General features: G+C 32.3%; 1 protein-coding gene across 1 annotated transcript in view; it reads left to right on the forward strand.

Annotated features, from left to right (window-relative positions):
- LOC145296024 (bone morphogenetic protein 7-like) overlaps nt 1-12,530 on the forward strand; it is a 70,106-nt gene that overhangs the window by 53,224 nt on the left and 4,352 nt on the right. Inside the window, exons 3-4 of the mRNA XM_080142064.1 lie at nt 10,449-10,600; nt 11,979-12,173. Of these exons, the coding sequence (XP_079998190.1) occupies nt 10,449-10,600; nt 11,979-12,173 (347 nt within the window). The remainder of the gene's footprint in view (nt 1-10,448; nt 10,601-11,978; nt 12,174-12,530) is intronic.

Consider the following 12,530-nt stretch of genomic DNA (forward strand, 5'->3'; position numbering starts at 1 on the left):
CAAACTCTCACCCTTCATAATAAAAAAAAACTATCTTGCAGTGAACGTGTGATTAAAACAACACGTAACAATATTTTGATAGAAGTAAAAAAATAAGAAGTATATTGAACTATTATTATGAACCATTTCACTACACAACATAAAAATAAAAGCTTACCTTCATAAATTCCTCAACACTTCAAAAGAGGTGGTCAGAAGCTCAGAACTAGATAACTGCACAGAAGATGAAATCAAACAAAACAAAAAAAAACTAACAGATGTAAAAAAAAATCTTGATGAAGAAAAATGTCAGGAACTCAACACATTTAACTCTCCCAAACCTTCACTGGTGCTACCAGATCAGGCTGTCTACTGACTTCCTGAGATGAAACGCACCTACATAGATGTCTTTGTTTTTTTATTCCCTTTTGCAAAACTTAGTCATGTTCTGCGAAAACAAAAACAAAAACAACATTCTCCTCCCCCTCCCCTCCCTCGTTTTCTTTTTCCTCCACCTCCTCACCTTTTTTTTTTTTTTTTTTTTTTTTTTTTTTTGCCTAGTTGGTAGGGCGACAGAACATACCGACTGCCCCCCTGCAGAGGGTAAAAATCCTTCAATGGGACCACCAGTTGACCGTTGGTGGCAACCCGTAATGCATTAAGAACGGAATCCTGGTGGTTGAGTGGAACATGCCTAGGAAATAATAACATGATACTACAACACACCACTTTGGCCCTTACTAGGCTAGACGGGAGGTTGGATAAGCCCGATCCAATCAATCGGTTGGTCATGACAAACACTAACTCAGACAATCCAAACAAAAACACACTAACACTCAACATAAACAATAAACTGAGTTAATAAGTGATGGCTGAAGGGTCAATCAAGCTGGGAAAAAGGTAACCATCAGGAATAATAAAAATACAGGGAAATCCCATACTTGGGTGGGCATAACCATATATTGTGAATGCTTGGAAACCTCCCCATATTTGAGTATACCAGCTATGTAGCTCTGGAGAACCGAGGCGAATGGAATTTACCCCCTCATAGTTCTTCCCCATAAGGGGCTCCGAGGAGGGTGGGGAGCATGGCTGATGAATTTTTCAAAAATTATGAACACCAAAAAATCCAAGAGACCACACACAGAAATTGACTCTGACAGCGACAATGAAGATACAAACTTTCCAAGATTCATCGTGTTAGAAGCAACGTCTAATATACCGTTAACTAAAATGTCACCCTTCACTATCCAAAAGGTCATATCAAGCAAAATAACACCCAAAAATGTCAAAAAATTAAGGAATGGTATCATATTGGTAGAAGTACAAAATAAAAAACAGGCCAAAACTCTACTTCAACTACAAAAATTGCATGAAATGAACATCAAAGCTTATCCACACCAAACACTAAACTACGCCAAGGGAGTCATAAAAAACCAGGAAATCTCCGTCTGCACAACAGAAGAAATCAAAACAGAACTAAAAAACCAAGGGGTCACAGATATAAAAAGAATCACATTTAAAAAAAGGAGAGGTAATATGTACAAACACTTATATACTAACATTCAATTATCCTCAAATACCAGAGACCATCAATATAGGTTATGAAAGAATGAAAATAGAACAATACATTCCAAAACCTTTACAATGCTACAACTGCCAAAAGTTTGGACATAATAAAGACCAATGTCTAAGATTCTTCACATGTGGAAACTGCAGTGAAAAAAACCCAGACCACGATGAAGAAGACTGCCCAAATAAAACCAAATGCACAAACTGTCAAGAAGAGCACCACTCTCACTCAAAACAGTGCAAAATATATAAGCAAGAGAAGGAAATAATAACAATCAAATATCAAAAAAACATAACCTTCCAAGAAGCCCGCAAAGAAGTCACAAATCGCACCAAAAACTCATATGCCACAATAACCCAACAAGCAAACAAAATGTACAACTACAATGAACTAAACCTTGCTCCAGAAATTGCAAACCTAGCAAAAGAACTAAAGAACATTGAAGAATTAAAATCCTTTTTATCAGAACTGAAAATAAATTTTAACAGCCAAATAAAAGTCAGAAACGAACAACCCAGTATAAAAGAAAACAAAACAAAGGAAATCAGAAAAACTTCCATCAATATTGAGGAATCAATCTCTAAAGAAATGAAACCTCCTCAATTACCAAAACGTGAAAGATCCAAGTCACTAACAAGGACGAAAACAGATGTTAAAAATAAACACACAACAACATAAAAAATGGAAATAGAACAGAACAACAAAAAAACTACCCCCCCCAAAAAAAAACAAAATGACAAACAAAAAACAGAATTAGTATTAATTGAAAATGAAAATAAATTTGAACTAGTTGAAACTGATAGCCAAGAAAGACAGTCAAGACAAAGTAAATCTAAAAGTCCCAGACCAAAACCCCCAAAAAGCCTCTCACCAGAAACAAGAAACAGACCATCCACTTCCAAAGCGATGGAAATTGATGTAGGATAAAAACCACTACAGAAATCAGACAGATTTAAAAGGAAAAGCAAAATTGAAAACCTATCTATGGAAAACCTCACAAAACACAACAAAACAACATTTCTACAATGGAATTGTAGAGGACTAAGATCTAACCATGAAGAAATGCTAGAGATCATCAACAAACAAAACCCCTCGGCAATCTGTCTACAAGAAACGCTGCTCAAAGAAAACCATGGCTATAAATACAAAGAATATAATATGTATGACAAAACAAGCACATAAACAACAAATAGACCAATTGGAGGAGTATCTATACTAATTAAAAAAACTATACCTCACAACCCTCCAATTAAACACCGAACTTCAAGCAATAGCAGTAACAGCTAATCTATACCGGAAAATAACAATATGCTCAATATACATTCCACCAAATCAGCAAATAAACAAAAAAGAAATAGATATACTGATCAAACAACTACCACCCCCTTTCATAATAATGGGAGATTTTAATGCACACAGCAATCATTGGGGAAATAAGCAAAATAATAATAAAGGTAATATAATAAACGAAATATTATCATCAACAAACTTATGCATATTAAATAATGGCAAGAATACCTACATGCACCCAGCCAATGGATCCATGTCTGCAATAGACCTATCAATTTGTACCCCATCCATCTATATGGACTTTCAGTGGGATGTACTGGAAGATCAACATGGAAGTGATCACTACTCCATTCTACTAGAAAGTAATCCAAAAATACCAGAAGAAAAAACTCAAAAATGGAAATTACACAAAGTTGACTGGGAAACATTTGCCAACCTATGCAAAACAGAAATAAATGAAAACATCTTAAAAAAAGAAAAACCACTAAAACATTTTACACAAACATTAAACAATATTGCCATCAAAACAATACCTAAAACTTCAACACACCCCACCAAAAAAACAAATCCCTGGTTTAATGAAACATGCAAAAAAGCTGTCAAAGAAAGGAAAAACACACTTAAAAAGTTCAAACAAAACCCTACAGCAACTAACTTACAAAAATACAGAGAAATGCGCGCCAAAGCAAGATATACAGAACACCATAAACTACTTGACTAAAACTGATGGAACGAAATGCATAAACCAAAAAGAAATAACTAATTTATTAGCTGAAGAATTCTACAAAAATTCATCAAATAAACAGTATTCAGCATCATTTCAAATTTACAAAGAAACGTCAGAAGAAGAAAAACTTAATTTTACAACTAGTAACAACGAAATATATAACATACCATTCAGCATAAAAGAATTGAAAAGAGCAATAAAAAAAAGCAGAAATACGACTCCAGGCCCAGATGACATACATTACCAATTCTTAAAGAAATTACCAAAAACATCTCTCAAAATACTACTTAACATATATAATAAAATATGGGAAACTGGAGACATACCAGAATCCTGGTTTGAATCCACCATTATACCAATTGTCAAACCGAATAAAAACCCAGCTAACCCTACTAGTTACAGGCCTATAGCCCTAACCAGCTGTCTTTCCAAAACTATGGAAAGAATGATCAACTACTGCTTAATGTGGTACCTGGAAAAAAACAACCTTCTATCGAAATACCAGAGTGGATATCGACAAAAACAAAGTACGAATGATCAAATAGTACGACTGGAATCCTTCATTCGAGACGGTTTTGTGCGTGGACACCATGTGGTGGCTGTCTTTTTTGACATCCAAAAGGCATACGACACAGCATGGAGATATGGAATTTCAAAAGATATCCATAATATGGGGATAAGAGGAAATATGGCAAAGTTCATACATAACTTCTTATCTCACAGATATTATAAAGTGCGACAAGGAAATACACTATCAGACCAATATGAACAAGAAACAGGAGTACCACAGGGAAGTGTATTATCCATCACATTATTCCTAGTAAACATGAATGAGTACAAGCGGTCGACACAGGATTCGAAAAGTCACTATTTGTAGATGACTTTTCAATTGCCTATTCTGCTCAAAATATGTCTACAATAGAAAAAAAAATGCAACATAGTTTGAACAAAATAGAAAAATGGACTGACAAAAATGGATTCAAACTAGCCAAAGATAAAACTGTTTGTGTCCATTTCTGTAGAAAGAAAAAATATCATCCAGACCCACAACTCCAAATACAGGGAAATCCAATCCCAGTAGTACAACACACAAAATTTTTAGGTGTCATACTAGACAATAAACTAAACTTTAATGCACATATCAACGATCTAAAGCAAAGATGCCTAAAAGCATTAAAAATTTTAAAAATAATATCTAAAATAAACTGGGGAGCAGATCAAGACACAATGCTAAAAATATATCATGCACATATTCGATCAAAATTAGATTATGGATGCATCATATACAGCTCTACCTGTAAATCTTATCTCCAAAAATTAAAAACTATACAAAACCAAGGATTAAGACTTAGTCTGGGAGCATACCGAACATCACCCATGGAAAGCCTATGCATAGAAGCCAAAGAACCTCCTCTACATTTAAGATGGCAGAAATTAACACTACAATATGCAATAAAACTACAAAGTAATCCAAACAATCCAACATATGAAAAAACTTTCAACCTGCAATATACAAACTTCTATACCAGCAAACCAAAAAACATACCCTCCTTTGGACATCGTATCAAAAACACAATAACTCAAATTAATAAAGAACCTAATATCATAATCGCACACACAGTAAGTAACAGACCACCATGGACCTTAAAAAATCCAAAAACTGATCTAACCCTCACTAAATACAAGAAAAATAATACAAACAACTTAATAAATAGAAGCCACTTTGGTGAGCTTAGAGAAAAATATTTAGAATACAAAGAAATATACACAGATGGATCCAAAACAACAAAAGGAACAAGTGCAGCATGTACCGATGGACAGATCCATCTCCAAACAAGACTTCCCATTGATGCATCAATATATACAACGGAACTACAGGCAATCAAAATGGCACTTGAACTTATAAAAAACAATAATGGGAAAAAGTTTATTATATACATTGACTCTTTGTCATGCATCTTAGCTCTAAAAGGAGAAGAACTCGAACACCCTGACATAATCGACATAATGAATGAATACAATGAAATTAGCGAAAAAGGGAAAAAGATTATCCTAGCCTGGATACCAAGCCATGTTGGTATACCAGGCAATGAAAAAGTTGATAAACTAGCCAAAGAAGCTATATATCAAAATATAAGAAACATCAAAATACAATACACAGATTTCAAAAAAAAAAATAATAGAATACAACAAAATTAAGTGGCAAGCAGAATGGGATACATGCACCCAAAATAAATTGCATGAACACCAACCTACAATCAAAAAACAAAATAAAATAGTAATGAAAGGACGAAAAGAAAACATCGTTCTAAACAGAATTAGAATTGGACACACCAAACTAACACATTCACACTTAATTGAAGCAACAGAAAAAGCGAAATGCACATTCTGTAACCAACAAATGACAATAAAACATATATTAACAGAATGCCGGAAATACAAATCTACTAGAGACAAATATTATACAGCAAATGAAATCAAAGAACTGTTTCATAAGGTAACACCACACCAGATTATCAAATATTTAAAAAAAATACAACTTTTTAAATTATTATAAATAATGCTGATAAAACTCTGAAAGCAACCAAAAGTTTAAAAACACAAAACAATATAATAATTAAAAATTTGTATAAACCAAAATTTAAAAAAAAAAAAAAAACTATCTAAAATCAATCAATGGTTTGGCATTAAATGACCCACAGTGGTTGATATGCCGTAAAACACCAACCAACCAACCAACCCAAACCTTCAAAAAAATTAAGATTGAATACATAATAATGAATTTGGATATCTATATCTGTAATCTACTTAGATGTAATAATTGCCAGAAGTTCAGACACCACAAGAACTGGTGTACCAGAAGAAAGTTATGTAATAAAAAAAAAAAAAATGTGAAATGGACGAATCTGACCACCAGGAAGAAACTTATCAACTGCTGAAATGCGTAAACTGCCAAGGAGAACTTTCAGCTGACTCCAGATTCTGAAGAATAGAAGAGAGAAAAAGAGTTAATGAAAATTAAATACACCTGGAACATCTCCTTCCCAGAAGCCAAAAAAATTGTCGAGAATATCTATCCAGTCCGTTCAAGAGTAACTCAACTATTGCAAACCATTTTCAATTCTGAATACCAAAAATATTATCTCATCACAAGAAAACTAGCAAATATGAATCCAAACGAACTCCTAATCCTCATAAAAGAACTAGAGATCCACACAATCTAAACAATCTTCAACTCAAAACCTTATCTATATAACAAAAGATATTCAAGAACAACAATTAACACCATCACAAGTTTCTCAGATAAAAAAAACTATCACAAAATACTCGTTCCTCCAAAATCAAGTTCACCAAAAACTTACTGTATAAAAGCTACATAAGCGCATAGACAAAACCCTGTAAAAGAATAACCCTCACCTAAATCTAAGTCATGACAAACCACATCAATGATCCTAATCCAGACACAAATAAACAAAAACTATGAATGAAATGATCAAGTTATACAACAGATATAGCAAACTAGAAAAAAATGAAATTGGAAAAAAAAACCCTCAAAATAAAATGAAAATTTGGCCAGAATCTGTGGTCTATTTTTATTTTAAATTGATATTAAAATATGCTTTATAATTATAATAAACCAGGAGAAAAAGTCCTATAAATTTTCTGTCCTAATAAATATTTACTATTATTATGCTTGGATTTCTTTTTACTCTATTTCTCACATCTAAATAAATATTTTGGTGACTTGTCTTATCATTTATAATTGTCTGTGTCTTACTTGACAGATTTTTATTGTCTTCCTTCTCTTGAACTTATTCTCCCAACAGCAAACAATGAATGCTTAAGCTTCAGCCCATCTTCCAGGCTATTAAGTAAATGCTTCAGGAATTATCTTTTCTCACAACACTTGTCTAGCAGGGCTATCTGGCATTGCCCAGGTTATATAAAACTAAAAAGTTAAATAATTTAAGATCTTCTATTTTTCCCTCACTCCAAGCTTCTCTTTATCTTTCTCTCTTCTTTACTCTTCCACAATTTTCTATCCTTCTCCTTAATCCTCCCTTTATCCTTTACCCAACCTATTCTTTCATGTTTTAATCTGCTGGAAAAAAATATAATAATGTAATTCATTTACTGGAGGTATCCTTTTTAAATGTAGTACTATAATCTCATTTATTGCCTCAGGACAACACGGAGTAAAAAAAAAAAAAAAAAAAACAATGAAGTTCTTGATTTCAGGTAATTCCATTCCTCCACCCACCTGCTTTCACAATAATATGAATAGAAATTATGTTGATAATGAAAATAGACTAAAGAGATAAGATGTTATATTGTAATTTACATTTATTGATCACCGACAACTTCAAGTAGAACCAGATTCTGTTACCCCCCACTCACTTAACCAAATATAATAAAGTAATGTTAATAAAGATAATTTTATTGCTTCCTGACAAAACTAGTTGAACAAATAATTCAAAACAAACTCTACAGCTATGATATCAAAGATAGTCATTTGTGTTAATGTGCAATAGTTTTTAATGTTAAATGTTAAATGATATAAAAGATGTTACTAGTATTTTTTTTCTAGTATTTTCATTGAAGATACTCGACTGAGCTCCAATTTCTCCTCTTTCTAGCACAATATAAAACTTCTCTTCCATATGTTTAATGCCAGATACAGTTTGCATGAACAGTTTTTCCCCCAAGAAATTCCCATCTGTAGAATGCATTATCATTTGATTGCTTCCCTAATGTCAAAAATTACTGATCGTAAACCATCCTCCATAAGTAATCGGGTTTCAATCCTCTCATAATTCATCATTCTACCGGCAATTCATCTGTGCATGTCATCAACCCTTATCCTTCAGTTGTATTTTACCTTGATAAGTCATAATTCATAAGTAAATATATACACGTCATCCAGACTATTTCACTGTATCACAGTTCTTCAGTGCAGGTAGCCTCAAGTTGGAATCAAAACTTGACTGTCTAGACGACAGTCAACAGTTTTAACGCCTATACCATTTTGGCTACTGCTAAGGTAGGTGAAATTACAATGATAAACATTGTCAAATACTGGATTTCCATTTGTTTACACAAACAACATTGCATTATATGCTGGTGTCAGTTTATTTCATTTATCAGTATGTTCATTCTAAGAAAATGTGCATGCACACACCCACACACACACGTACATATATATATAGAGAGAGAGAATACTCATCATCGGTGAAATTAATTCCTTAAACAGAACAGTGTTGACCTACTTTTATGTACCCTTACAAAGATTAAGATCAAAATATAATGCAGCTTAACCTTATGTCTAGAATCTTTGTTTCAATTTTGATCAAAAATCATTACATGATTTTGACTCTAAAAATTGTCTAAAATTTAATACTGAAGTTTGAGGGGGTTGAAAAAATTTAGGAAATCTTGCTTAAATGATGTCTAATGACTATGAATCAAATTCGATGCAAATCTGAAATATTTAAATGTTCAAATAGGAATGCCAATATCATACTCTCTAAAAGCTCTTAAAATGCCCTCAAAAATTAACATTTTTTTAAATATTTATTATTGTCTTGTACAGTTTTAAAGTTTTGAGTGGGTTTATAATAATTTTTATTTAAATATAAGATTTTTATATATGGTTAAAATTTCACAAAAATCAGAGGTATTTGAATTTTTACCCTTTGCATTAAACTAAATATAGCCCACATTACTCACTATTACAGCAAGCAACTGTGTTCAAAGTTGCATAATGATTGGTTAATTAGTTTAGGAGTGAATCATATGCATAAAAATATATAAACACATCTGCATACTTTAAATAAATAAATATACGTTCAAAACAAAGACCAAAAAATATTAGTCTTTAAAAATAAATTAATAATTTGTAGCAAGTTTCAGAGAAAACGAAACATTATTTTTGTCAGATAAGGGGAAATAACCTATTTTATTACTTTCGTTTTGATATTAATTACCAAACGTGTGTTCGTCAGTGTGCATTGTATACTCTAATGATTAATAATAATTTAGACAATTAGTTTTATTAATTTATTTCAATATTTTATTTATTTGGGCCTAACTACCAAAGCAATTTGTTGTGCCTGTAGACTAATGAAGGTGTTGGTATGTTTGCTAATGTGCTTTTTTATGTAATTCTATAATTTAATTGAGATTCATGTGTCAAAGAAGATACTTATTTTAATGCCTACATTTAGCAATGAATTCATGTTTTTCATTGAGTAGTTTATACTTTTAAGTTTATACTTGGATATTTTCTTAACCTGGTCTTCAAAGCCAACAGAGTATAAGCTATTTGTGAAATGGATTTTTCTCTATTGACTGAGGAATGGCTGATGTCCTGTGTAGTTTTAGGAAGTCCATCTTCATAGACCATTACCATATCATAAATTTAACAATTCCAGGAGTCAAATATTTGGAGCGGAGGGGGGGGGGGGTACTCTGCACTTTACCAGAAAGAATATTTTTAACTGTCAAATATAAGCCTAATTTTAAGTTTAATTCATAGTTCGGAGGATGCAATAAACTTACTCCACTTTATTGCTTACTGTCTGAGATGCCCCTACTGGGGAATGCAGACGGGACTACCCAGTGAGTTTTTAATTGGTCAAAGTGCTCCTCTTCCAGAGGCGTTGACTTGATTCATGCCACCTTCTAAACTTGTGCCTCATCTTTCTGCAGTGGGAAGGAAGTAAATAACACCTACAATTTCTGCTGCTTTTGTTCTAAGCGGCTGCTACTTTGATTATTTTCTATCCCATGCTTTTTTTCTGTTTTTTTTCTTGAAATTTTACTCATTAACCGAAACCATTTTGCTTTCTTTTCTTTTCTCACCCTCCTCTCCTTCTGTAGGGATAAACTTCTGATACCAGAAACTAATTATACTTTAACACCTGAGTACGAAGGATGGGTCCTTTTGAATGTTACCCATGCTGCTGAATCTTGGACGATATTTCCCATCTCCAATATGGGACTTTTTCTAAAAGTGATTGATTTGAATTCAGGTAAGTTTAACTTTTTTTTTTTTTTTTTTTTTTTTTTAGGTCGTAGGGGGGTCCATCAATGAATTCACTGTATGAAATTCTTATGCATAACTTTTTTTATAAAAGATCTGCAGATTTCTGAGCAGCTAATTTAATTTAAAAAAATTTTTTTAAAAAAAATTTGTTTTTGATTCACTTTTAATTCCCTCCCCATCCAAAACAGTAATTTTTTTTTTCATAATTATCCTTTACTAAAATAGTAAAAACTATTTTTCTTTAATAAAAAGTCTGTGATCTATGTTGAAACATGCACACAATACACTATTGCATTGGGAGGTGCCATCATTGATATCTCTGCATGGAGTTTGGGGTCTTTCAACATTGTACTTTCTTCACAACGCTGACCCGATCAGAGATAATCAGTCTCTGATCCACCTTCTTCTAGAGCACTTGCAGACACTTGACATTTATAATGTTTGGGCCTCACACAAACACTCCTGATTATAAAGTACTAAAGCCAATTTAAATGAAGTAGTGAACAGAATAGATTATTTTTTCTAGTAATTGTTACAAAAAAAAAGTAAATAAACTTTCATTTAAACAATCTGTGGCTAAAAAATGTATTGTCCTATTTACAATTTAACTCAACTGGAAATAAAAAAAAATCTGATAATGTCCTTTTGGTCGGTGCTTATTTTGGAGTGCTTGAAACCTAAATAATCCTGAAAATTTAATATCTTTTTAAAGTTTATAAAAAGTGAATGACTTGGTTAACTGTCTGCAAAATTTATTAATCTATATCTCATCCTCCGAACTATGAATTAAACTTAAAATTAGGCTTATATTTGACAGTTAAAAATATTCTTTCTGGTAAAGTGCAGAGTACCCACCCCCCGCTCCAAATATTTGACTCCTGGAATTGTTAAATTTATGATATGTTAAAAGTTATATTTACAGAGTTTCAATCTAACTTCCAACCTTCTTGTTGCATCTTTTTTAACTTGGGAATCTTCTAGTTTAATTTGAGAATTGCATTTTTGTTTTTTTAAGATGACAATTGCTTATTCGTATTATTTTGACTACTGTTCTCATCTTGAGTATTATTTTTGCATTTCAGTCGATGTAACCTCTGACCTTCTTAAGGTGTATCTTGTCAAACTTGAAATCATTCTGTCAAACTCAGGACTCTGTTTGGCAGAAAGATTCTTAAGTTTGACAAGATACGTTTGAACAAGGTAGGAGGTTACAACAATTGAAATGCTGTGAAAATAACCTTCAAGATAAAAACAGTAATCTGAAGAATCCAAAGATTAAAAAATTTGAATATGTTTAACTTTTTTATTAAAAAAAAACAAAACAAAAACTTTTTACTTTTTTCTTTAATTTTCATTATCTTTAGGCAAAGAAGTTGGACCTGAGCGGGCAGGCATTGTTGGTCGCAAAGGAGAACCAGACAAGCAGGCATTTTTGGTCTGTTTTTTCAAAATGAGCCAACAACTCCACATTAGACGTACACGGTCTGCCCGTCGACAAATGGACTCTCGTACAGCTGTCTCGCACAGGGATGACCATAATTGGTCCTGGCGGCGGACTCGTAAGTTCATCTAATTTTCCCTACACATCATAAATAATTATAGAAAGCAAGGAAAGAAGATAGGGAAAACTCTCCATATTCTTTGATCACATTTTTTTTTTTAGCATTTTAATCAATAATAAAGTTTTAATATTATCACTTACAAGAAAAGGCAAATAATAAAAATATTTTTAAAATAACAAATTTCTCCTATCAGGTAACTGACTTCCTCTACAAGAAACCCCATAGATGGTTAAAAAGCTCTCTTTGTTCTTTTCTTTCTTTTGAGTTTTTCTTTGCCCAGTAGTTTAAATACAGAAATATGCAAGGTTGAATATTAGTATAATGTGAATATTTGTAATTTGTTTTTAGTTGGAT

This window comes from Euprymna scolopes, chromosome 16 (genome assembly GCF_053919585.1).
Source record: "Euprymna scolopes isolate OS-2025 chromosome 16, ASM5391958v1, whole genome shotgun sequence".
NCBI classification, from domain to species: Eukaryota; Metazoa; Mollusca; class Cephalopoda; order Sepiida; family Sepiolidae; genus Euprymna; species Euprymna scolopes.